Source organism: Entelurus aequoreus, linkage group LG01 (genome assembly GCF_033978785.1).
Source record: "Entelurus aequoreus isolate RoL-2023_Sb linkage group LG01, RoL_Eaeq_v1.1, whole genome shotgun sequence".
Taxonomy (NCBI): domain Eukaryota; kingdom Metazoa; phylum Chordata; class Actinopteri; order Syngnathiformes; family Syngnathidae; genus Entelurus; species Entelurus aequoreus.
Window position 1 is genome coordinate 45,981,099 of NC_084731.1, and position 26,520 is coordinate 46,007,618.

The 26,520-nt window shown below is 39.3% G+C and overlaps 1 protein-coding gene across 7 annotated transcripts in view; it reads left to right on the forward strand.

Annotated features, from left to right (window-relative positions):
• The window catches only part of cacna1da (calcium channel, voltage-dependent, L type, alpha 1D subunit, a), a 253,309-nt gene that overhangs the window by 155,506 nt on the left and 71,283 nt on the right, over positions 1-26,520 (forward strand). For 5 of the 7 annotated variants that reach the window (XM_062052679.1, XM_062052689.1, XM_062052698.1 and 2 more), the window contains exons 9-20: positions 7,053-7,222; positions 9,423-9,497; positions 12,409-12,496; positions 13,942-13,968; positions 16,291-16,451; positions 16,518-16,743; positions 20,812-21,019; positions 21,214-21,334; positions 21,457-21,544; positions 22,832-22,859; positions 22,935-23,089; positions 23,162-23,291. In XM_062052679.1, the coding sequence (XP_061908663.1) occupies positions 7,053-7,222; positions 9,423-9,497; positions 12,409-12,496; positions 13,942-13,968; positions 16,291-16,451; positions 16,518-16,743; positions 20,812-21,019; positions 21,214-21,334; positions 21,457-21,544; positions 22,832-22,859; positions 22,935-23,089; positions 23,162-23,291 (1,477 nt within the window). The remainder of the gene's footprint in view (positions 1-7,052; positions 7,223-9,422; positions 9,498-12,408; positions 12,497-13,941; positions 13,969-16,290; positions 16,452-16,517; positions 16,744-20,811; positions 21,020-21,213; positions 21,335-21,456; positions 21,545-22,831; positions 22,860-22,934; positions 23,090-23,161; positions 23,292-26,520) is intronic. The other 2 variants (XM_062052725.1, XM_062052735.1) reach the window with 1 other exon arrangement.

Here is a 26,520-nt window from a genome sequence, read left to right on the forward strand (position 1 = left end):
CAAGTGGTACGCCAAATAATCACCTAATTAAATATAGTAATGTAACAGTTACATTTTTCAGTATTCAAACAAAGTGTTAATGTTCAAACAGTGTGTCGTTTTACAATATACTTGATAAATAAAACTTCTGGCTTGTTTTTATTGAATACTTAGCATATTGTGCTACTGTATTTTAATGTTGGTCTTTATGGTGGTACTCGGAGAGCCGTCTGTTTTCTGAGGTGGTACTTGGTGAAAAAAGTTTGAGAACCACTGGTATAGACGAACAACCAGCCATGCATTTGGGTTAATCAAGGTTAATACCGTCTTTGTTTTGGTTTGTTTCCTGGATGTAAACTAATGCTAAAAATACCCACAACATAGCATTTTTTACCTTAATTGCTATGGTTGTTTTGTTCAAGAAAACCTTTAGCGTTGATGCGCATGCTGAGTAGCATTGGTTAGCAAATTGTTACGGGTAGCACATTTTCTTAAAACACCGGCCAAACTTATTGTCTTCATCCCTATCAGCGTAGCAATTGGTTCGGCCTTTTTTTGTGAAACAATACTATTTGACTAAAACTTAAATTTAAATTAATGCATGTTTTGGAGTAATATGAATAGACCAGGTATCACGGTGACCAAGGGGTTAGTGCGTGTGCCTCACAACAAGAAGGTCCTGGGTCCCCAGACTCGGAGTCTTTCTGTGTGGAGTTTGCATGATCTCCCCGTGACTGCATGGGTACCTCCGGGTACTCCGGCATCCTCCCACCTCCAAAGACATGCACCTGGGGATAGGTTGATTGGCAACACTAAATTGGTCCTAGTGTGTGAATGTGAGTGTGAATGTTGTCTGTCTGTGTTGGCCCTGCGATTAGGTGGCAACTTGTCCAAGGTGTACCACGACATCCGCCCGAATGCAGCCTGGCATAGGCTCCAGCACCCCTGAAAGGGACAATCAGTAGAAAATGGATGGATGGATGAATAGACTACATGGGAAACAAATTTCTCAACAACTTAAGTTTAATGCACAATTCAAAAATATAAAAATAAAGCCAATATAACTGTTAAATAATATTCTGCTTGACTTCTGGTTGGTTCTTGGTGTTGCCAAATGGACCTTTTCCCAATCAAATTTGGATTTCTGCAGCCTTTTCGTCTTGTTCCTCAGAGGAGAAAGCTTATTGAGGTTGTTACTCGTACGCGTAACATCGGTCTGATTTTGTTCCAGTATTTTCGTTGCACATGCCAGTGCCTCAATGAGATGAGCCGAATTCTGTGTTTTAGTGGTTATGTGTGAGGGTGCTCTCAGCTCATTGGTCCCGGAGCAGGTGAGGGCTGCCGCATTACTGGAAAACGCAATATAAAAGTGCCTTGTCTTGCAATAAATCCATTGACATTTCAAAGATTGTTTTGATTTAGACGGTAATACAGAAAAAGTGCATCCCTTTACAGATTGATAAGGGACGCGTACTTATGTTACTAAATACGGGACGATTCCGTTTTTCAAGGGACAGTTGGCAACCCTACTGGTAGGTCTTACTAAAAGCAGTTTTAAACCGTCTAAATTACAGAATCAAGGGTAGATATTGACACTTCCAATAGAGTTTTGCAGCACTTATTTAACGTTGTTCAAAATAATTATATAATATGAGACTTAGCGTTAAAGATCCTGTTGTACAAAAATAATTAGCTGTGGTTCTGAATAATTCGCACTATACTACATGGACAAAAATATTGAGACACACCTTTTAATGAGACAATTAGTAATTGACCTCCTAGTTCCACATTTTGTATACTGTATATCACCGCTGTTCATAAGCGTTATGTTCCAAGCAGGTTAATGGCTAGTGAGGTCCTGCCTTTATAGCTTTTTTATGAATTTTTTTAACTTTAAATTTTTGTGGTCTAAATTCATGTAACCATTGATTAAAGGCCTACTGAAATGAATTTTTTTTATTTAAACGTGGATAGCAGATCCATTCTATTTGTCATACTTGATCATTTCGCGATATTGCCATATTTTTGCTGAAAGGATTTAGTATAGAACAACGACGATAAAGTTCGCAACTTTTGGTCGCGGATAAAAAAAAGCCTTGCCTATACCGGAAGTAGCGTGACGTCACAGGAGGAAGGATTCCTCACAATTCCCCGTTGTTTACAATGGAGTGAGAGAGATTCGGACCGAGAAAGCGACGATTACCCCATTAATTTGAGCGAGGATGAAAGATTTGTGGATGAGGACGTTAGAGTGAAGGACTAGAGAGGCAGTGCAGGGTGTATCTTTTTCGCTTTGACCGTAACTTAGGTACATGGTCTCATTGGATTCCACACACTCTCCTTTTTCTATTGTGGATCACAGATTTGTATTTTAAACCACCTCGGATACTATATCCTCTTGAAAATGAGAGTCGAGAACGCGAAATGGACATTCACAGTGACTTTTATCTCCACGACAATACATCGTTGACGCACTTTAGCTACGGAGCTAACGTGATAGCATCCGGCTCAAATGCAGATAGAAACAACATTTTAAAAAACCCTAACTGGAAAGATAGACAGAAGATCAACAATACTATTAAACCATGAACACGTAAATACACGGTTAATAATTTCCAGCTTGGCGAAGCTTAACAATTGAAGCTAACTAATTTAGCTACGTAGCTAACGTGATAGCATCAGGCTCAAATGTAGATAGAAACAAAATTTTAAAAAACCCTAACTGGAAGGATAGACAGAAGATCAACAATACTATTAAACCATGAACATGTAAATACACGGTTAATAATTTCCAGCTTGGCGAAGCTTAACAATTGAAGCTAACTACGGAGCGGCGGCAGCGGCGGGCGTTGTAGCTTTCGACGACACCCCGGCCGCCATCAGAGTCGGCAAGAAACATATATTTCCCCAAAGTTTCGTACGTGACATGCACATAGCGACACGCACGTACGAGCAAGCGATCAAATGTTCGGAAGCCAAAGCTGTACTCACGGTAGTGCGTCTGCTATCCAGCTCAAACACAACACAAACTCCTGATTGTGTTGCTGTAGTCCGCTGCTAATACACCGATCACACCTACAACTTTCTTATTTGCAGTCTCCATTGACCATTAAACAAATTGCAAAAGATTCACCAACACAGATGTCTAGAATACTGTGGAATTGTTCGATAAAAACAGAGCAGTTTGTATGGTGACACATTGGGTACGAATACTTCCGTTGCCGTCGTGACGTCACGCGCATACGTCATCATACATAGACGTTTCCAACTGGAAGTTTAGCGGGAAATTTAAAATTGTACTTTATAAGTTAACCCGGCCGTATTGGCATGTGTTGCAATGGCGTGGCGAAGTTGGTAGAGTGGTCGTGCCAGCAATCGGAGGGTTGCTGGTTACTGGGGTTCAATCCCCACCTTCTACCATCCTAGTCACGTCCGTTGTGTCCTTGGGCAAGACACTTCACCCTTGCTCCTGATGGCTGCTGGTTAGCGCCTTGCATGGCAGCTCCCGCCATCAGTGTGTGAATGTGTGTGTGAATGGGTGAATGTGGAAATACTGTCAAAGCGCTTTGAGTACCTTGAAGGTAGAAAAGCGCTATACAAGTATAACCCATTTACCATTTATTTATCATTTATCATTGATATATAAACTATCAGACTACGTGGTCGGTAGTAGTGGGTTTCAGTAGGCCTTTAAGCTCTAATCAATTAGGCTCTAATCAATGCAGGGTTTCCCCTAATGTAACTAAACATTCCGCACCGCAACGGCAAAATCAGAGCCACTGCCGCTTGAATTTGAAGAAGTCACGCAATTTTTTAACTTTTATTGCCAATCTTATAACAAGCGGCCCAATTCCAACCGTTTTTTTTATGTGAAATCACACAAAGTCTGACGCTATTGTTTTACTTTTATTGCCAATCTTATAACAAGCTGCCCAATTCCAGCCGTTACTACCTCCCGTGCACACACTTTGTCAACATGCTTCCCTGAACACACAACGACACTTAGTCATTCTCCGCCAATTCACTTTCAGGCACGGTGTGTTTGGGATCATAGGAAAAATGAACATCAAATCAAAACCACACAAACATAAAACATTACCACTAGCAGGTTGTTACAGTATGATTGGATATATATATAATGCACCAAAAATGTGTCCACCAAAAATAGACTTTGATCACCGAAAACAGCGCTGGCAAAACCGGAGGGTGTAATAAAGTAAACAAAGACGCATGCGATTGTCTGGAGTGTAGTCAGCATGTCTGCGATGTGGACGTAACTTTAATGTATCCCAGATATACTGTACCCGCGAACAGCTATCTAAAATGTGCAAATATTAAGAGGATAGTGGCGGCTTACAAGGAGAGAAGCACAAACCAAGTGTGACGTCATGCTCGCTGCAGCTCGCTTTTAGTCAGGGACATCAACGGCCAAAATTAGTCTCTAAACACGAGTACAGTCCATAATAACACCAGGGGAAAATGCCAGATTTATTGCTAGTCGTTTCTAATAAAGACAAAATCAGAAATTCTCAACAAAGTACACTGTACAATAAGCAAAAACTATTGAAAATAGAGCAAAACGATACATCAAAATATAAAATATGTTAATACTAATTAATAATAACATAGATTTGTTTTTAAATGCATGTATTTATATTGTGAGCCTTTTTAAAGAAAATCTTATAACAAATTGTGCAATTTATATGACAACGTCATGTAACCACGCCCCCACCGCCACCGGTATCTTGGCAATCTATTGTAAATCCTTCAGTGTTAATGCAGGTTGTTCATTAAATTAATAACAAGAAAAAGACTTGCAAAATGATTGCTGAACATTTGCTGCAAATAGCACGTGAACTGTCTTCCTCTGACACAGTGAAGAAGTCCGACACAGTCGACGCCATGTTTACAATGATATTCAGGGTGAAGTGCTTGATTTGCTCACCTTTTTTAACTGGTTATCAGAGCTATTTTTTTTACTTTATCGGATTTATAGGTGTGACATCATAATTCCTCATATCAACCCAATATTTATTCAATCAATCAATTGGCCAACCAAAGTAGGGCTGAAACTATCGGTTATTTTAGTAATCGAGTAATCTATCGATTAGTTTATTCGAGTAATTGAGTAATCGGATAAAACACACTTCCTAGCCTCAATGTGTATTTTAAGAAAATAGTAATAAAGATGTTTGTACTTGCCATAACCTTCATTTCCTTCTATTCACCTTCTTTTTACCTTTTTTGAAAGTCTTTGACTTTGTTTAACTTTAAATGCCCATTTTTTTTACCTTTATTTACCTTATTTAACTTGTTTTATATTTTATTTATCTTCTTTTACATTGTATTTACATTATTTAATTTTCTTTAACTTCTTTTACCTTTTATTTACCATCTTTGACCTTCAAGTTACCTTCTTTGACCATCTTTCACAATGTTTTGTCTTCTTTTACCATCTATTTTCCTTCTTTTACCTTTAATTGCCTTCTATTAAACTTATTTTACCTTTTATTTACCCTATTATACCTTCTATTTACCTTTTTTTTTACACGTTAGTACGTTTACCTTCTATTTACTTTTTACCTTATGTTATCATCTTTTACCTTCTATTCAGCTTGTTTTACTTTCTTTTATGCGGTCCGGATTTTATAAATTTTTATTAGTTACACTCATTAAACGATTATTCAAAGCAACACAATAATAATCAAAGCTTTTTTCTAATCGTAATAATCATATATCGATTAACCGTTGTAGCCCTAACTCCTACTATATAGTATTGACTTTTTTAAAAAATGTCAAAAAAACTTGTCAAAGCACCTTCCTGCTGGAAAGGATTGAGTGCATTGACTTGTGAGACAGTGCCTGTGCTGGATTTTTCCCCCGCAGATAACAGTGCGAACTGCTTTCTATTGAAGTTACTATTTTTTTTAAATTACCATTCAATGTAGAGAAAAAAAATCAAATTTCTGCCTGGGAGCGATTGCTGAAGATGGAGAATGCTGGGGTCTACTGTACTTTCAACTTTGCGTTAACAGTTTGTTGAAGAACCGTGTCTATGCCTATAGTGCTCAAAACAAGGCATGGATATGTGTGGTGTGGAATAAACAGAGATGGTTAGGTCCAACATTGTTTACCTCTGAAGTCACAAGGGTTTTCATAGAGTTTGTCGTGTCCCAATACTTTTGTCCATATATGTATTCCTTCGGTGTTCGTCTCTGACCCCTCACTGGCGTCACAGCCACACTATTACGTCCTTTTCTTTGGCAACTGCAAAGTGAGCGTTTCCTCCTCCTCCCACTGCATTCAAGCCATCCAAACCTCCTGAGAGCAAAATTAATCTTATTCCTCGCTTTTCACTCCCCTCTCCCTCTGCGCTCATAAGCTTGCTGAAATCCCAGTTGTCTTTCCCGGCCGGCACTTTGAGTTTAGGATGGCGTTGTTACAGTAGAATGAATTCAGCCAGTAAAGCCAAGTTAACAAAATCATCGCCTCTTGTCACCATCTTGAGCATCTTGTTCAAAACCAGCAGTCAGCCATCTGTTTTGCATGATTTGTTTCCTTTACTATATTCATTATAGTATACGTGCATCTCATTACCATCTCCTGCTCCTGTTGGAGTACCTTTATGTAATCCATACATTTACATTCCACGCTAACGTTGCATGACTTTTGAAGCCATCTGTCTACCTAAATTGCCTCCTCTTGATGATGAGGATGTTGGCATGCAGGATACACTAGACTGCTGCTGGAAGAAGCAAAATAAAGTCCTGGGCTCACTTTCCAAGGTGTACATCTCCCTCCAGTGGCTAAGAAGGGGAAACACTTGAAAAGCTTGCGATTGCTTGGTAGAAAAGATCATGCAAAATGTCTTGCTTGGCTGTTAGACGAACAAATCTTGATAGTAATAATTCATTGCAAAGGAGGTGACTCATTTGTTTCCATTTGTGTATGCAAATGTGTGTGTCGTGCAGTCCTCCGTATGTAAGCACCATTTTGCTCACTTATGTGCTATGGTGTGTATATGTACGTATGTGATTGCATGCTTTGTCCCATTGTGGTTTCGCTTAACCCAGAGAGTTCTCCAAGGAGAGAGAGAAAGCCAAAGCTCGTGGAGACTTTCAGAAGCTGCGTGAGAAGCAGCAGCTGGAGGAGGACCTGAAAGGTTACCTGGACTGGATCACTCAGGCTGAAGACATCGACCCTGACAACGAGGACGAGGCGGAAGAGGAGTGTAAACGCAACCGTAAGCGCATTCTGCATTAAGCATATACTTCTCAAACTAATGCCAGAGAAAAAAAAAATCTTCAGGTTCAAAGAATGTATGTCAGCGATGAAAGTGGGGCACATCGTGACCACCGCTGGAGTTCAGCTGAGAAGGGGGAGAAAAAAAGCATATTACTTGAGCAGTATAAAAAAAAGTCTTAATCCAAATCCTCTTTATATAAGCAGCACACATGAAGCACAAACTGATTCACCTTGTATTTGACGTTTGTACTTTAAATCATAAACTACACACACTTGCTGTTAGCCTGTTTAACCTTGTGTTGCAGCCGTATCAAGGCTCTAAATTCTGATAAAGCTGCTCAACATGGCAGCTCCATTCTCGTCATCGTGGTTTTAGGCCCACTTACTAACATATAAATGCATTTGTAGCGTGGCATGTTAGTAAAGGACGGGGGTTGGCAACCTGCGGCTCGTCAGCATCTTTGTCGTGGATTTCTGCAGTGGGGATTTGCTAAACACTGCAGCAATAGCTTGCCCTCCATAGTTCCATGCCCATGCCATGTAGATCCAATGGAGAGGTCCACTGGAGAGGTCACTCCAGTGTCACTTGGATCCACCCCATCGTCTCCCGAGACGGAAGGATGCCGACGACGACGAGTGAGGGAAATGTGTGTTTTTGAAAAGAGATCTATAATGTCTCATTTTCTGTGAGGTTGTGAATGTGTCCTGACAGGTGATTGGCATACCTTTCAACATTTGTTTCTGAACATAAGGTAAATTTTCCGTAAACAAGGGTAAAATAAGGGAAGCAAATATGTCAAGTGTCTGTCAAGAATGAATTACAACAGAAGAAATGCACAGTTAGTAATTTCACAGTAAAAGGAAAATGTATCTACCAAAACACATAGGTGCAAATAAGTATTATAACATTTGACTACCGCTTCACTATCAATTATTTTAGTGCTCAAGTAATCTATTGATTATTTAGTTCTATTAGTCGAGGAATCTGAAAAAATACACTTTAAGCCTCATTGTGTAATTTAAGAGAAAATTGTTTAGTACGTGGGCCTCATAATACGAAGGTCCTGGGTTCAATCCTGGGCTCGGGATCTTTCTGTGTGGAGTTTGCATGTTCTCCCCGTGACTGCGTGGGTTCCCTCCGGGTACTCCGGCTTCCTCCCACCTCCACAGACATGCACCTGGGGATAGGTTGATTGGCAACACTAAATTGGCCCTAGTGTGTGAATGTGAGTGTGAATGTTGTTATTTGTGAATCTGTGTTGGCCCTGCGATGAGGTGGCGACTTGTCCAGGGTGTACCCGACCTTCCGCCCGTGTGCAGCTAAAATAGGCTCCAGCACCCCCAAGGATCCCGAAAGGGACAAGTGGTAGAAACTGGATGGATGGATGGATTTTCAGGGCTAAAGGTTGCGTTGAAAAACGGGCCGTAAACTGTGTTGCTGCGGCAATCCCAGTGGTTATTTTATAATTTGCTTATTTTTTTTAATAAAAGTTAAAATACAAGAACTAACAGGAAAATATGTGAGTTTCCCGGGTAAAACAGGATGGTTGACAGGTGTGGTAATTGGATGAGCATGGAAAGCCAGGAAAAGGGAGGTGGAGCCAATGTGTGTGTGTGTGTGTGTGTGTGTGTGTGTGTGTGTGTGTGTGTGTGTGTGTGTGTGTGTGTGTGTGTGTGTGTGTGTGTGTGTGTGTGTGTGTGTGTGTGTGTGTGTGTGTGTGTGTGTGTGTGTGTGTCATTAGAGACGTCATCGTCTCGATTGTGTGACCTCCGTGGTAAGCTAACCATTAATATAGATCACCTGTAAAATAAAATTTAAAAAATAATCTTTTAAAAGCTGTCGTATGTCCAGACTGTTGTTCTTCCATGGAAGAAGGGACAAAATGGCTTTCTTGATTGTGAAGGTTGCCGACCCCTGATATAGGGTCACCTACGCCCATGGGCGTCTCAACAATTAGCACGTGTCCGTTATCTCTCCTACCACCACCACTTCCATCTTCTGCTCTCCTCAGCCCCCGTGTGGCTCCTGCTGCTCTTTGTCATTGTTGGAATATTGATATTTTTGAATACTGTTGTTGTCCTGTGCCGCTTGTTTGCTCTGACCCCATTTTGATAGCAGCCCATTCTCCTCCCCAAACATGACCCTCTGCTGTGCCGTTGTGTCTGAATGCATGGGCTTGCATGCATTGCACATGAAGGGCTGACTCTGGCTGACCTTACTGAGAAGAAGAAAGGAAGGTTTGGGTGGTTCAGCCAGTCATCCGACACTCATGGTACAGTAAATCCTGTGGTTTTCCCTCCTTTGTTGTGCTTTTGTGTGAAAGTTTGTTCACATATTTTGTTTGTTTATGTACTGTATATGCGGGTCAAACTAGATTGCTATGCTCATAGTTGGCCACAGTGTATCCTAGTATGCGCTGGGAGGCTCATAATGCTTTGTATAAAAATGTAGAGAATACTCTGTTTCCCTACAAAATCAATGTGTAGAAATTAACAGGTAGTTTAAGATTACAATAGTACTTCAGTTTACTAGCTTTAATGGCTCTATGGTGGAGCTCGTAACTCAAAACCTTCATATAGTAAATCAGCCCATTGAAATTAATTGAAAACTATTTAATCGATGCTTGGCCCTCACAAAACAGCACCATTATAATATGTTACATGCCTTTTAAAATCAAACAATAAAATGTAATGTGCTACAAAAAACTACAGTTGTTTTAGGAAGTAGTGTAATTAAATTAATTAAGTTAATGTTAAAGTACCAATGATTGTCGCAAAATTATTCTCTGCATTTGACCCATCACCCTTCGGAGGTGAGGGGAGCAGTGGGCAGCAGCCGCGCCCTGGAATCATTTTTGGTGATTTAACCCCCAATTCCAACCCTTGATGCTGAGTGCCAAGCAGGGAGGTAAAGGGGCCCATTTTTATAGTCTTTGGTATGACTCGGCTGGGGTTTGAACTCACAACATACCGATCTCAGGGCAGACACTCTACCCACCAGGCCACTGAGCTAATAACATGCATCATTACCTTGGAGTGGAGTGTCTTCCTTCAGTTGCTTCTATTTCAACACCATCAGAAGCTTCTTCATAATTTTATGGATAAATGTCCGCCATTGAGATATAATAGTAGTGGTTAGCCCCAAGCTTAGTATTTCGGGCATAGCTGGCCGAAGTCATTGGACGATGGGGGCTGCTGTGCCTGAATCCAACTAACGTTTCCTAGCAGCCGGTGGCCACGCAGATGTGTGACGTGAAATTAAAAAGGAATCGAAGCACATTTGTATCACCGCGTTATTAATATATATTTTGTTGCACCTGGTAACTAGTTTTGTTTTCAAATATTATGTTGAGTTATGATGAATTAGGATTCCGCAGAGGTCACATTCTTTACATGGCCAACTAGCTGAGACTGAAAATAATTTGTCTCCATTGCTTTAAACTACAATTAATTAATTTCACAGAATTATCAGTTAATTAATTAATGTGCGCAAACCTTACATAGTGTACATAAATTGATGATGATTGGCGACACAAAAACAGCAACCCTGAATTTGGGATCTCAAGAGTCTACCTAGTGTTTAAGTGTTGAATTATAGTTCCATCAACTCTTCAAAAGCCCCGTATTATATTTATTCTACATTTTTGAAAAAGTAGGACGACAAAGGAAGAATCATTTGTGTATTTGAAGTGTGTAGTCCAAATCTAGCCTTGATACTGTAATTTAAAAGTCAATCAATCAGTCAATCAAAGTTTACTTATATAGCCCTAAATCACGAGTGCCTCAAAGGGCTGCACAAGCCACAACGACATCCTCAGCTCAGATCCCACATCACGGCAAGAAAAAAATAAAATAAAAACCTCAACCCAATGGGATGACAATGAGAAACCTTGCTTTTTGTAACCCCTTTTAGGAACAAGAATGGTTGTTTTGTGTATTAGCTTCAATGCTAATGAGCTGTTTTTGTCTCTGACAAATTGTGTGTCTCCAAGAAGCGCTTAAATGTGCTTTAACCTATTTTCACACACTGTAACTCTGCACTTGTCCATCGTAATAGATGCCATATATCACATACAACAATGTAACATTAAATAATGGGACAGGAGGACACAAACGTTAGCGACACTAGCATAGCTTTGTTAGCTACATGCTAGCTACAAAACTCATGTTTTCAACAGAAACATTAAGCTAGGTTAGCTGAAGAAAAACAAAATGATCAAAATCACAGCTCCCACGTCTTTAAGTAACTGATTGATAGTTGACAGAGGTTCAGACGTTAATATCAAAATACAATATCAGACTGCCGTAACCAAAATGAAAGCATAAAAGCAAGCAATGAGTGCGTCTGTGTGTGTGTTGTATAATGCCTCATCACATCTTATTATGCCTCATTAATGTGTTAAACCCTCATGTCTGAGCATTGCACCACAGTTTTTGTTTACCTTTCACACACAGGAGTCTATCATTACGCCTGAAAAGCATCAGACTCAGTAGAAAAACACATGATTTGAAAGTGAACCCTGCCCCATTTCCTTCCTCCGTCCCATTTCAGAGGCAGGAGCTCACAGCTCCAATGTCGGAAACAAGGCTAAACCCAGATACTCTCCTCCAGCAATCAGCACTATTTGCTGAGAGCTTTGCCACCACTCGGGAATCAAAGGCAACACGTCTACATAAGCTGAGCGCCGACACACTACACACGTACACGTACACACACTGCCTTGCAAGATGCTTCACACACCTAATCAACACTGCACACTACTTTAAGTGGAGCATTTCAGAGACAGCATTAGGACATATGCACTTCTCTTCTTCATGGTCTGTGTCCTTCATGACTAATAAATCATATATTTTAACTCTTCTTTATTTTGCAATTTATGATTATCCTTTTTTTTAATATATTGACACAATTAGCCTGTTAGAATGAACTATAGGAGATCCTTGGTCTATGTTCAAGTTCCGTTCTTAAGACAGCGTCAGAAGCAAGTTGAGTTTTAGTATAAGTCGAAACTACTTAAATCAACACCCAAGTTTGACTTTTTTACAATATTAACACTTTGTCGTAATAGAAGGATCCCCTGTACTCTGGCTTTGTTGCTGCCATTGGGATTCGTTGAGCATATCTGAAATTAGCTGTTTATATTTTTGTAAAATTATTTTTAACACCTTTATTTACGTCCACAGCGAGCGTTCCAGCCAGCGAAACGGAATCTGTCAACACTGAGAACCAAAACGTGGAGGATGAAAAGACGCCATGCTGCGGACCACTGTGGTGAGCGTGTGCGCTGCTTTGCAACACCCTCATTTTCAACTAGGGATGTAACGATAAACGGTACATTGATAAACCGTGGTAAAACTTCCCACGATTAGTATTACCATTTAAAATTAAAATTATCGTAATACCGTGATTGATAACACGGATTATAACACGGACTGGTAACACTGCTCATTTACTGGAGAAGCAAGCTAGCACTGGCTACCTTAACAAGAGACATTAACTTCATTCTCCATTAAAAATACATTCCCCAATCTAGATTTATAACACATTACTGTCTGAGCAAGTAAGATATTACATTTTGCACAATAAACCTGCAGGATGTGCTCTCCTAGACAGAGCAATAGTTTGATAATCGAAGCAATGTGACAACAGGAAGTGAATTTACGAGACGTCACATAAAGCAGACGTGACTTAGACTTAGACAAACTTTATTGATCCACAAGGGAAATTGTTCCACACAGTAGCTCAGTTACGAAGGATGGGAAGGGTAAGGACGGAAAGGATAATGCAGGTATAAGGTAGACTAAAAATGTACGATAGTAGCAATATAAATAAAATATAACATATATGTAATATTTACATATTAGATATACAGTATATAATATATACTGATATATTATATTATTATATTATATTTTTATATAATATATACGATATATAACAAATACCAGTTACCATGTATAATATTACAGTATATGTAACAACTGCAGCAAAAAAAGGGCACCAAGCACACTTTTTTTTTCTTTATCATTAAAAAACACTAAAACTTTTACAACTTAAAACAGAAGAAGATAAATATATTGTATTTATAAACCCAAATAAGAATAATATGGCTCTAAAGTAGCCAAAACAATATTATAGTATGTAAATATTTTGTACGGCTATATATTTATTGTATTTTTATTTTATTTTTAAATAAAACTTGGTTAAAAGTGTGTATTAGTAATTTTTGGGCACATTCAACAATACAATGACAATAATGATAACCGTGATCATTTTGTTGACAATAACCGCGATATGAAAATGTTGTATCGTTACATCCCTATTTCAAACATACACAGTTTTAGTCATGTTAAAAAAAAATTGTACAACTAAATGACATCTGTGGAGCCCCCTATGTATACTGCTCAAAATGCTTTGTAAGACATGTTAGCATGTTTGTCAGAAAAATAATAGTAGAGTCAACACAGTCGAGGTGCAGATTTTGACTTATTTCCACCCTTTTCTGGTTCAGATTAATCGTACACAACTGATACAAACATGTACCCAAGTCTTTTATTCTGTATTCTCACCTCAGTCAACCAACTTCTCCTTTCTACCTTATAACAGTTTTCCTTTTTGCAACCACTCTCTCCTTTGACCTTTTTTAGACAAACAGTCATCTTAAACCTCTTTCAAACTGTCATTTGCAAACTTTGACAAATTCTTCTTTCTTTCAGTCAAAAAATTTCAAAGTCAAAGTTCAGGTCAGTATATTTGTGCGTCTCTGCATGACCAATCACACAGTCTGGTCAGCTCTATCTAGGGATGGGTACCTTTTCATTTTGAACCAGTACGATACCAATTCCCGGTACATGGGAATCGATAGTGTTACCAAATTTCGGTATTTTTGTGTGTTCATGTCTCAGTAAATGTTCATTTGTTTAATAATAAAATTTAAATATTTTTTACATTTAACAGTAAGCTAATAATGATAACTGTGCTTTACAATGTTTATGTCTTGTTTTCTTACACTTCTGAGTCTCATTTGTGAGCCTGCATTCATTTCAGTTTATCCTAGATGTGTTGCCATAGTCAGGAAGTAAGTAGTCTTTGCCAATAAATTGAATGTGCTAGTTTTATCCTTTGGTTGAGCCCTACAAAGTGTTTATACTTTAAAGGCCTACTGAAATGATTTTTATTTATTTAAACGGGAATAGCAGATCCATTCTATGTATCATACTTGATCATTTCGCGATATTGCCATATTTTTGCTGAAAGGATTTAATAGAGAAAATCGAAGATAAAGTTCGCAACTTTTGCTCGCTGATAAAAAAAAGCCTTGCCTGTACCGGAAGTAGCGTGACGTCACAGGAGTTAGTATTCCTCACAATTCCCCATTGTTTACAATGGAGCGAGAGAGATTCGGACCGAGAAAGTGATGATTACCCCATTAATTTGAGCGAGGATGAAAGATTCGTAGATGAGGAACGTTACAGTGAAGGACTTGAGAGACAGTGATGGACGTATCTTTTTTCGCTCTGACCGTAACTTAGGTACAAGCTGGCTCATTGGATTCCACACTCTCCTTTTTTTATTGTGGATCACGGATTTGTATTTTAAACCACCTCGGATACTATATCCTCTTGAAAATGAGAGTCGAGAACGCAAAATGGACATTCAGTGCCTTTTATCTCCACGACAATACATCGGCGAAATGCTTTAGCTACGAGCTAACGTGATAGCATCGTGCTTTAACTGCATATAGAAACAAAAAAATAAAGGATAGAAGGAAGGATAGATAGAAAATCAACAATACTATTAAACCTTGGACATGTAAATACACGGTTAATGCTTTCCAGGCTGGCGAAGGTTAACAATGCTGTGCTAACGACGCCATTGAAGCTAACTTAGCAACTTAGCAACGGGACCTCACAGAGCTATGCTAAAAACATTAGCTCTCCACCTACGCCAGCCAGCCCTCATCTACTCATCAACACCCGTGCTCACCTGCGTTCCAGCGATCGGCAGAAGGACGAAGGACTTCACCCGATGCGTTTGGCGGCCCGGAGACGTAGGAAGTCAAGGTGAGGTCGGCGGCTAGCGCGGCTAGCGCTCCAACAAAGTCCTCCTGGATGTGTTGCTGTAGTCCGCTGCTAATACACCGATCCCACCTACAACTGTCTTCTTTGCAGCCTTCATTGTTCATTAAACAAATTGCAAAAGATGTCCAAAATACTGTGGAATTATGAAATGAAAACAGAGCTTTTTGTATAGGATTCTACGGGTACCATAACTTCCGTTACTCTGACTTCGTCACGCGCATACGTCATCATACCGCGACGTTTCAGCCGGATATTTCCCGGGAAGTTTTAAAAGTCACTTTATAAGTTAACCCGGCCGTATTGGCATGTGTTGCAATGTTAAGATTTCATCATTGATATATAAACTATCAGACTGCGTGGTCGGTAGTAGTAGGTTTCAGTAGGCCTTTAAGTATTGAACTTATTACACAATAGCTGTTTGATTGTAACATGCATTTTAGTTGTAATTTTGATTACCAAATTTAGAGGCGTCGCCAGGTAAAATTGCTAATGCTAATCAGTAACATGAATATGGCATACCCCTTATAAATTAGCAAGGAGCTGGCGTATTTGGAAAAGGGGAGCCTTATTTTTTAAGTGCTTTCTATCAGGCATGCTTGCTTTGTTGGCATAGACAACTGCAACATTACCTAGAGGCAGTCCACTATGAATACGCTTGTTTGTTTGCCAAGTTCTTGAGCCAGTTTAGAATCTGAAACCAAACGTCACGTCACTTGCAACAAAGCTATCGAAATTTGGTACCGTTTGATTTTATGTAAGTCAGTACTCCGTAGAACGATTGGAATTTGTTCATACTAATAAAAGTACCGAATTCAGTACTCATCCCTAGCACACTAGAATGTATTTTAATGTATTCTTTTCATCAAACAGTATCAGTATTTTCCAGTATGAATTTCTATAGCATGCTAATGCTACAAAAAGACATAAAAAAACAACTAAGAAGCATGTATTCTAAGTCAGACCTCTTTACATCCCCTCGTGCAGTCGGCGCTGGCGTCGCTGGAACAGGTTCTGCCGCAGAAAGTGCCGGTTGGCTGTCAAATCGGTGCCTTTCTACTGGCTGGTCATCATCTTGGTTTTTCTCAACACTCTTACCATATCGTCAGAACACTACAACCAACCCATGTGGCTGACGCAAGTGCAGGGTATGGACAACGTCGCAGCCGTCTTTCTGCACCGTTCAGCTACATGTGTGGTTTCCTTTCTTCCAGATGTGGCCAACAAGGTGCTCTTAGCTCTGTTCACTTGCGAGATGTTGGTGAAGATGTACAGTCTGGGCCTGCAGGCCTACTTTGTGTCGCTCTTCAACCGCTTCGACTGCTTTGTGGTGTGCGGAGGAATCACAGAGACCATCCTGGTGGAGCTGGAGATCATGTCGCCCCTCGGGATCTCCGTGTTCCGCTGTGTGCGCTTGCTGAGGATTTTCAAAGTCACACGGTATGACCATGACATCAATCCAGTCATTTTCTACTGTGGGAATCGTTTACAGTGTATGTCAACACCCCTCAGACTGACTGATAATTGTTGATACAACCAAATGGGTAATTTACCACTGTGTAAAAATATCCCTGTGATGTAAACAGCAGGCAAAGGCAAAATCTACAGTACAGGCCAAATGTTTGGACACACCTTCTCATTCAATGTGTTTTCTCTATTTTCATGACTATTTACCAGTGTTGTTTTCGTCAACGATGACGATGACGAAATAATTTCGTTGATGCCACTTTTTTTCATGACTATAACGAGACGGTGACGAGATAAACATGTCTCTCTGATGACGAAAACATGACGAGACGTGTGTGAGTTTTCGTTGACGAGACGAGAACGGACGAAAATGTTAGTGGGTAATCTGTCAGACGTTTAAAATGCATGACATTTCTGTTTATTGTGTGTGATGGGTCCGGCAACACAGATGCATCGGCGCATGCGTCGAGCTCATAGAGCGATACCCTATGTCGGTGCGCGTACCGCTTTTAGAAAGTCACGTGACCGATCATGAGCTGCTTTGGTCACGTGACCGATACGCGAACTGTATCGCACTGACGCCTCCTCTGTGCCCTGTGAGCAACGTTCCCTCTAAGGTGCGCGCCTGCGCAATTGCACACTGCTCAAGCGTCCTCTGCGCACACTGTGCGCCGCACAGCAAATATATGCCGTGCACCAAATCAAACCCATCTGAATTCTAAACAAAATAAGCACATTTATTCTGTGTAATTTTGAAATGCAACTTTGAGTGACAGTGACAACAAGCGGCCCTAACGGTGTTCGTCAACAACACGCATACCACTAAGCCACTGGTGCGTTTATGGCCACACAAAAAGTCGGACAACTCAAGCACCACACAAAGTTACACTATGACTCCTCAGTCATACGTGTGCTTATTTTTCTGTCATTTATTATTAATGTTGATTTATTGATATTAATCATGGAATGCTGTTACTAGAGAAAGTTACAGGAATGATGGCGTGGCAAAGTTGGTAGAGTGGCCGTGCCAGCAATCGGAGGGTTGCTGGTTATTGGGGTTCAATCCCCACTTTCTACCATCGTAGTCACGATACATGTTGACATTATTTATTGACTGTATCTAAAAAAGATAAAAATATATTTTTATTTAAATGAAGATATGAAATAATCCTAAATGAAATACAATGACTTGGTTTATATTATTGTATATAATAGGTCATAAAATCAGTGTCAGTTGAGTCGGTCCATATGTTCCCTGTAGGGATTTTTAATGTCCAGCAGATGTCAGTATTTAGTGACACAGTATCGACACGGTATCAATACAGTTTTGCAATGTGTCGAAACGCTTCATGACGCCTCATCAACCCATCACTATGTGTGTCAATTAAAACCACGCCCACCAACTGGCGTGCAGCGCACAACGTGCTCAACACGTCAAACTGTTGTTACTCATCAGGCAATGGATCGTGATGGCGGCGGCAGTTTCAACACGGGCTCGGTGGTCGCAAACGTAGAGATGACATATGGGTGTATTTTAAATATAACCCAGCAGATAATAAAACAGAGTGTATTGTGAAGGAAGACGGTGACAAATGTGGCCACAAAATATGCGGAAAAAATACGACCAACCTTAAGGCTCGCCACAAGGATATTTTTTCGAAGGTAAGTTACAAATGCTGTTAACATAATCGATAAATGTCATAGTAAGCTAATACATTAGTACGTTTTCCACATACTCCTGGCGCAAATGGGCTGCTAACTTAAGGCTAAAGTTAGCTTTTGTTACGCTAACGTCAATTCATTATGTGTGTGTTACTTTAGCAGCATGTTTAGCCGTGTTTACATTCAGTGACGGTGTGGTTATCACTTTGTGAGTACGTTCTGTCAGCACGTAACTTGATATGTTAAACAGGTCGAGTTACTGTTATATGTAGAGTCTGCTAGCTTTAGCCTAAAAGCCACAAGTGACGTTGTGCAGCCCCATTAAGGAATCAGGAATTAATTGATTATTTTATTACATGGTTTGCACAAATTAAAGAGAGTGGGGTTGTATGATATCTGTTGTAATTGCCCTGGCAGGCAGGGCCAAGTTGAGCATATGTGTTTCTCATCCATCACTCATATTTTGGGCATGTTTATGTTCATTGTACTTTAACAAATTCTGAGAAATAAAGCCACAATTGCTGAAGTAGAATGTTTTAGTTTTTTGGAGTAATGAACTTTGATTCCACTGTTACCACTTTATCTGTGTGTAATACACAATCCTTGGATCACAGAACACTGCCCAACAGCAATCTCCAATACTTATTGACCTAAATTAATTTGTTAAAAGACTATACTTATATACTTATACTTTTTATTCTTTTTTTTTGGACTAAAACTAGACTAAAACCTTTTTGACTTTTCATCGACTAAAACTAGACTAAAACCCTTTTGAGTTTTCGTCGACTAAAACTGGACTAAAACTGTCACACATAAAAGTGACTAAAATGTGACTAAAACTAATAAGCATTTTAGTCCAAAAGACTAAGACTAAATGTAAGATGGTTGTCAAAAACAACACTGCTATTTACATTGTAGATTGTCACTGAAGGCATCAAAACTATGAATGAACACATGTGGAGTTATGTACTTAACAAAAAAAGGTGAAATAACTGAAAACATGTTTTATATTCTAGTGTCTTCAAAATAGCCAACCTTTACTCTGATTACTTTTTCGCACATTCTTGGCATTCTCTCGATGAGCTTCAAGAGGTAGTCAGCTGAACTTTTCACTTCACAGGTGTGCTTGAAGCCCATCGAGAGAATGCCAAGAGTGTGCAAAGCAGTAAACAGAGCAAAGGGTGGCTATTTTGAAAAAAACTAGAATATAAAATATGTTTTCAGTTATTTCACCTTTTTTTGTTAAGTACATAACTCCACATGTGTTCATTCATAGTTTTGATGCCTTCAGTGGCAATCTACAATGTAAATAGTCATGAAAATAAAGAGAGCGCATTGAATGAGGAGAAGGTGCGTCCTAACTTTTGGCCTGTACTGTATGTCTACTGTATCTAATATATATGAATACAGTGATTGTACTATATATAGTAATCTATGGAAATACGGTGGTACCTCTGGTCTTTGTTAATAATCAGTTTCAAAAGGTCAGATGAAGCCCAAATCGCACGAAAACCGAAAAAATGTTTGTTGGGATAGAGGGGATTGTACCTTCATACTTTGCTACAAGTTCTTTCTTGAATTCAGTGTGAAATAAATCTGTCATTACCTGGCACTTCAGGTCTGACATACACTTGTATTTTCCTTAGTATTTGTTTCCTGGCCAGCGCTCTAATTTGTGGTCCACGTCGTGCTCTTTGAGCACTGTTTTCCTCACCTCTCCCTAATTGGTCATTTGAGCACACCTGTTCCTAGTAGTCAAACAGACTTCTATAAATACCAGCCTGCTCTGCAGACAGTGCTGGAAGATTGCTACATGTTACGGACTATTGTTAAGTGTGGCAAAACAGTTTATGTTGCTCATGCTAATTGTTACCGTTGTTATGCTGCTTATGTTGTTGTACACTTACTTCCCTGATGCACAACTTGTGAGAATTTAAGACTCCTACCGGCACGCCGCCATCTGTCTCCTGCAAATTCAATGTTTCTCACTGTTTTAATGTGGCACTGTTTAAGTGTTGGCAATCGCAACTTTCTATGGCCGTATAAGGGCTTATATATAACTTGTACGCAAAAGCAGAGACTGAGTCACCAACTCGTGGGATTGTTAGTTTAGGCACTCGATTCCACAGAATGATGGCAAACTGACTAGCAATGTTTGGCCGTGTGATAACCGAGATGGAATGCAAAAACTGGGCAAACTTGTAGAGAAAGTTTTCACTGAATCATACGAAAAGTGGGGCTGAAAAAAAACAGAGGTTCCACTGTACATATTGTTTGAAATAAATAGTTGAAGATTTCAATGGCTTTTTAGCCATTTGTTGTTGTTCACTTCATCATAAAATGCTCTCTACTTTGCCATCTTTTTATTTTTGTCCCCAGTCACTGGCAGTCACTCAGCAACTTGGTGGCTTCTCTCCTTAACTCCATGAAGTCCATCGCTTCCCTGCTGCTGCTGCTCTTCCTCTTCATCATCATCTTCTCCCTGCTGGGCATGCAGGTGTTTGGTGGCAAGTTCAACTTTGACGAGACCCAAACCAAGAGGAGCACCTTTGACAACTTCCCTCAAGCTCTACTTACAGTCTTTCAGGTATTTAGAGCGGTCATTCCCAAACCACTGTGCTGTAAACACAGGACTCTCATTCTATATCAGGATTTTTGCAGCCTCGCTCTAATTCAAATTTTATTTAAAGCATTTACTGTAGACAGTTTTAATGCAAATTATTTATCCTGCCTTGCTACTGCAGAAAATTCTGTAAAAATACTAATTGATTACCAACTCAGATCTTGACCGGAGAAGACTGGAACGCTGTGATGTACGACGGGATCATGGCGTACGGAGGTCCTTCCTCTTCGGGAATGATCGTGTGCTTTTACTTCATCATCCTCTTCATCTGCGGAAACTGTATCCTCAGTCAATAAAGACACTTTCATCAAAACTGGGTTTATGTGATCTACAGGCTATTACACTTTTTAATAAAACAGGAAATGACTCAACTTGTTTCCTTTATCAGCGACTTTGTTCAGATATCCTCCTGAATGTCTTCTTGGCTATCGCTGTGGACAACTTGGCAGATGCAGAGTCTCTCAACACGGATGAAGCAGATAAAAAAGGGTAAAGCATCACTATTTACACTTTGCAGTCAAATATTTAAGTTTTTACATCTAGCATAAACAAGGGAGAGTATTACATTTTTGCTCCAGGGCTGCCCATATGTTTGTAAAATGTAAATCCTATTTAGGCCACTGCAAAAAAATACAATTGTTAGGGTTGCAGGATATTTTTGTTTTCAAGCTGCTACCTATAAGTAATAACTTTTTATATCTATATTTAACTGTAATTTGGGCGCACCTTTGTTTGCGACTGGCTTTGCGGCAGCTTCTTTAGCTTTCAAAACAAATTCGCAGAAACGCTTGCGTTTCAGATGGCTGATAAGGTTTGATGTGTTGAAGCTCAGTGTTTTTTTTCCCTCTTCGTGGAATATTTGCAAAATATTTGGTGCAAATAGCACACATGTCTTCAAATGAAACAGTAAACAAGTCCCACACAGTCAACGCCATGTTTGTTTACAATGAACTCAGGGGAAGTTCACAACAGGAAAAAAAGCGCGCTTGCTCACCCAAACCCATCAACAGCACAGTATGAGTAATCTTGCCTCATTGGAGCGTTTTTTTAAATGTTTTTATAATAGAAGCTATTTTTTATTATTACTGGATTTATCATAATTACTTCTATCGTCCCTTATCTGTCTGATTTTTATTGTGAACACATACAAATCAGAGTGGCCAGCATGCTCGTTTTGCAGAAAAAAGACATGTTTCGAAGCTAAAGAAGCCAACAAAACTAATCTGGGTCGTAAAATAAACATTGACATAAAGATTTAGCATATATGCTTGTGCTAGAACAAAATTGAAGGTGTCCTGGCTGGACCACATGTATGATAAACCACTCGGGGTGTAACGGTACACCATAATAATGGACCATTCCTCGGCTTTAAAGGCCACAGTTTGATTCATTTTTGGTCCAGTAAGGCAACAAAATGGGTTACATTAAACTGCTTAGTGTTTGTGCGAACAACTTGAATGATTTTTTTAAATAAAACATGAAAAAAAAGGGCGTACATTACCTTTACACCTTGATAGACAAAGTAGGTGATGTAACATCTTCATGGCACCAACAGAGATGCTTAGTAGTATCATCAAACTAATTTTAAGCTGTTATTTTAGTAATGAAAATATTTCATGTTAAATCAATTCAAGGAGGAGGAACCCCAAATGTAATTTAAAACGTATGTTTTGGCAGTTAAACATTATGTACTGTCCAAAATTAGAACTAAAGACATACATTAGCATTATTGAATTTTTTATTTGTACAGTATAAAGATGTGTGTTTCTGTTCCAGGGACAAGAAGGATGAGAAAGATGAGAAGGTATGCTGACTTTCAATCAAACAATAGTTTTAAAATTCAAAAGCAAAAGGTCAAGCAGTTTGCACATACGTCCAGGACGAAGAGGAGGACAACGACGACACTGCAGCAGAAGAGGAAGACCCAGAAGTCCCAACAGGACCTCGGCCGGCCATCTCCGATTTGGTAAAGAAGGAGAAGATCACGCCGATCCCAGAGGGAAGTGCCTTCTTCATCTTCAGCAACACTAACCCGTAAGAGACCGCACAAACACACACGCTTGAATTAAGACACAACCTGAGCTGAGCTTTTGTTTTGTGCTGCAGGGTTCGCGTGTTTTGCCACAAGCTCATCAATCACCACATCTTCACCAACCTCATCCTTGTCTTCATCATGCTCAGCTCTGTCTCGCTTGCTGCCGAGGATCCCATCAGAAACTTCTCCGCTCGCAATATCGTAAGTGTGTCGCTCATTTTTGCAAAAAATTATTTATATTTACATATTAGAGCTGGGGTTTTCAAAGTGTGGCAGAGTGAGCCCATAAGACAGTAAACGCATTACCTAGAGGCATTACCTATTAGCCAAAAAACAGCATTTTCTGCTCGCTCAAGATAGTTAAATTGATTATTTTTGCCTAGCTAAAGTTAAGTTCTTACAGAGGTCTGCAACCTGCGGCTCTGGAGCCACATTTGGTTCTTCTGCCTCCTTGTTGTGGCTTCCTCATATTTTTTTAACCCCGGAGTGAAAAAAGTTTGCATTTTTAAAAAGGGTTCTATAATTTCTGACTGTCTGTGAGGCAGTGAGCTGAGTCCTGAGGTGCAAGGATAGCAAGTAAAAGAGAATGGAATCCTGTTCAGTTCGGCTTTTCGAGTGTGCAACCCCCTTGGGAAAAGAAAAAAAAGAGTTTAATTTCATATGGACAGTTTGCTTTTCCTGTAAGATAACTAATAAAACAGATGAAAACTTTTAAAAGTTTATAAGCTGTGTTACATTTTGCAGCTCTATACTATTTTTCCTTTGTGGAAAAGTCGGCAAAATGTCTCTTTTGATAGAAAAGGTTGCAGACCACTGAGTTAGCAGGTTTGAAAATAATGTTTTTCTTTATTTTTCTCTAACTGCTGCACCTCCACACTTTGAAAATCCCTGTCGGGGAGAACTATAGTTGTAAAGTTGCTAGCAGTTCTGTTTTTCTTCTGAACTCTAGACAGTTTTCAAAGCATAACCAACATCATTACATACACTAAAATAGCATAATTAAAAAGAGATGTAATTCAAAAGATTGAAAAAGTCACCTCAGCTGTGACATGAATGGCAATATCGATTTTCATAGTTGAATACAATACAACAAGTGCTGACAACTTATACACGGTATTTACATATTCATTTAAACAACAAAATTGATTACATCAAAAAATGTAGGCAAGCAGAGTAGTAGATGTAAGTCTAAGTAAAGCTGAACTGAAAATATGTAATTTGATTAGAATGTATTATTGAGTAATTAGCACGATGTACCACTAATGATAATAATATTAATAGGGGTGCACGATAAATATTGGACCATATGAGGAATTATAAGGTCAATAAATACGATAATGTAAAAAAAATAGCTCTGATCTAAAAAAAAAAAAAAAAAAACCTCCAAGAAGCAAGAGCACCTGTACTGTGCTGTAGGTGAGTTAAAAGAACATTAACCTTCAACACATCAAGCCCTATCAGCCACCTGGGTTGCCACCATCACTACAACAGTGTTTATAAAGCCTGCAAAGACGCTTGCTGCTAAAGAAGCTGCCCCAAAGCCAGTTTCAGAGAAAATGTATTAATAATTTATCGGTATCAATCTTGAAAAGCAGAAAGTTAGCGTATTAGTATAGGCTTGGAAATAATTATTTTGCACCCCTTAGTAAAAATAATTGACTGATTTATATAGCGCCTTTTTTCAGAGACCAAAAGCTCTTCACACTGAGAACCTCAAATACAGTTATCCCTGTTCACACATCTAAAGACAGTGACTTGAAGTAGGGGTGTAATGGTATGTTATATTATGTAGGAACTTATGTCGATTTTAAGGTCACGCTTGGGTTATTTTTGGGGAACAGAATGCAAAACATAAAACTGCTTACCTTTGTATAAAAAGATTTAAAAGGGTCATATTGTGCAATGACAATAAAGACCTATCCTATCTTATTATGATTTTTTTTTCCACATTTAAAATACCTCGTGGTGGTCTACTTAACATGCGTCTTCTCCCCGTCAGCCATGATGTAGTTTTCAGCGCTTCCATATAAGGTATAAGTTAAAATTATACATTACTTTGTATTCGAAATGGCAACAGCGGAGGATGCATGTGCATGTACGAGCCAGTCTGCCACAAAACAAAAGGATAGAAAAAAATAAGGATCTTAGTGACTACAATGGCGGACTCACGCAAAGCTCTTCTGGTAAAACATGATCATATATAGAGATATCTGCTGATGCAACTCGCGACAAATACGCCACTACCTCGTCAAATTCCAAACGGCTCATTTGGAGCAAAACTGAAGGAAGGCAAGATTGTTTTATAAATATCTCCGCTATGCCTCCAAGGTTTAAGTTCACATTTCAAGGATTTCTGGAGATCGTAAGTACACAAAAACAGGTAACAACAGGTAAGATAATTCGGTTTTGCGTATTAGGACCCCTTTTAATGGAACATTTGATGAAACAAATGTCAATGAAACAAAAAAAAAACTGTAAACCGCGAGCAGGTAATTCTCCAAAATAAAGTATAATAGAAAATACAAATACTGTGGTACCTTGAGATACGAGTGTAATTGGTTGGTTGTGTGATGCAGCTTGTACCACAAAAAACTTGTATTGTGAAACAGAAAAATGAAATAAATGAAAATCAGTTTAACGGTAAATGGGTTACACCTGTATAGAGCTTTTCTACCTTAAAGGTACTCAAAGCGTTTTGACACTATTTCCACATTCACCCACACATTCCCACACTGATGGCGGGAGCTGCCATGCAAGGCCCTAACCACGACCCATCAGGAGCAAGGGTGAAGTGTCTTTCTCAAGGACACAATTGGCGTGACGAGGATGGCGGACGCTGGGGATCGAACAAAGAACCTTTAAGTTGCTGGCACAGCCGCTCTACCAACTAATCCACGCCGTGCTCCGTTTAATTTGTGCTTGCCCTCTCTTTTACATAAGGAATGTATAAAAAACAATACCTTAGAATGTAGTATAAACAACTACAGTAGTTTTATGAAGTAATGTAATAATAATGTCCAACATTTATATTGGAGAGTGGACTTCTACAGTATCTCCTTAAAGCTGCTTCTCCGTCAAACACCCCATCAGCAGCTTTTCAATATTTGCGTGGACAAATGTCTGCCAGTTAGATATCATTTTAATGTTCTTGGCTGGCGTTATTGACTAATTTTGCTTCAGTAAGCTGCAGACTAGAAGAGCTACGCTCAAACTGCTTCACCAAGTCAGCCACAGGCTCTGCCATAGTTTTTGATTATTTCTTTTTTTAATTCAATGAATGTCATCACACTTCTTCTTTTCAGCACTGTCTATTACACTCACATTCTCCCTTCCCATGCTTGGAAAAACAAAGTTGATCTCCAGCCATATGCTAATGCGAGCGAGTACGACCAGATGCCTTGGTCGGTCGGATCTTACAGGTTTAACTGTG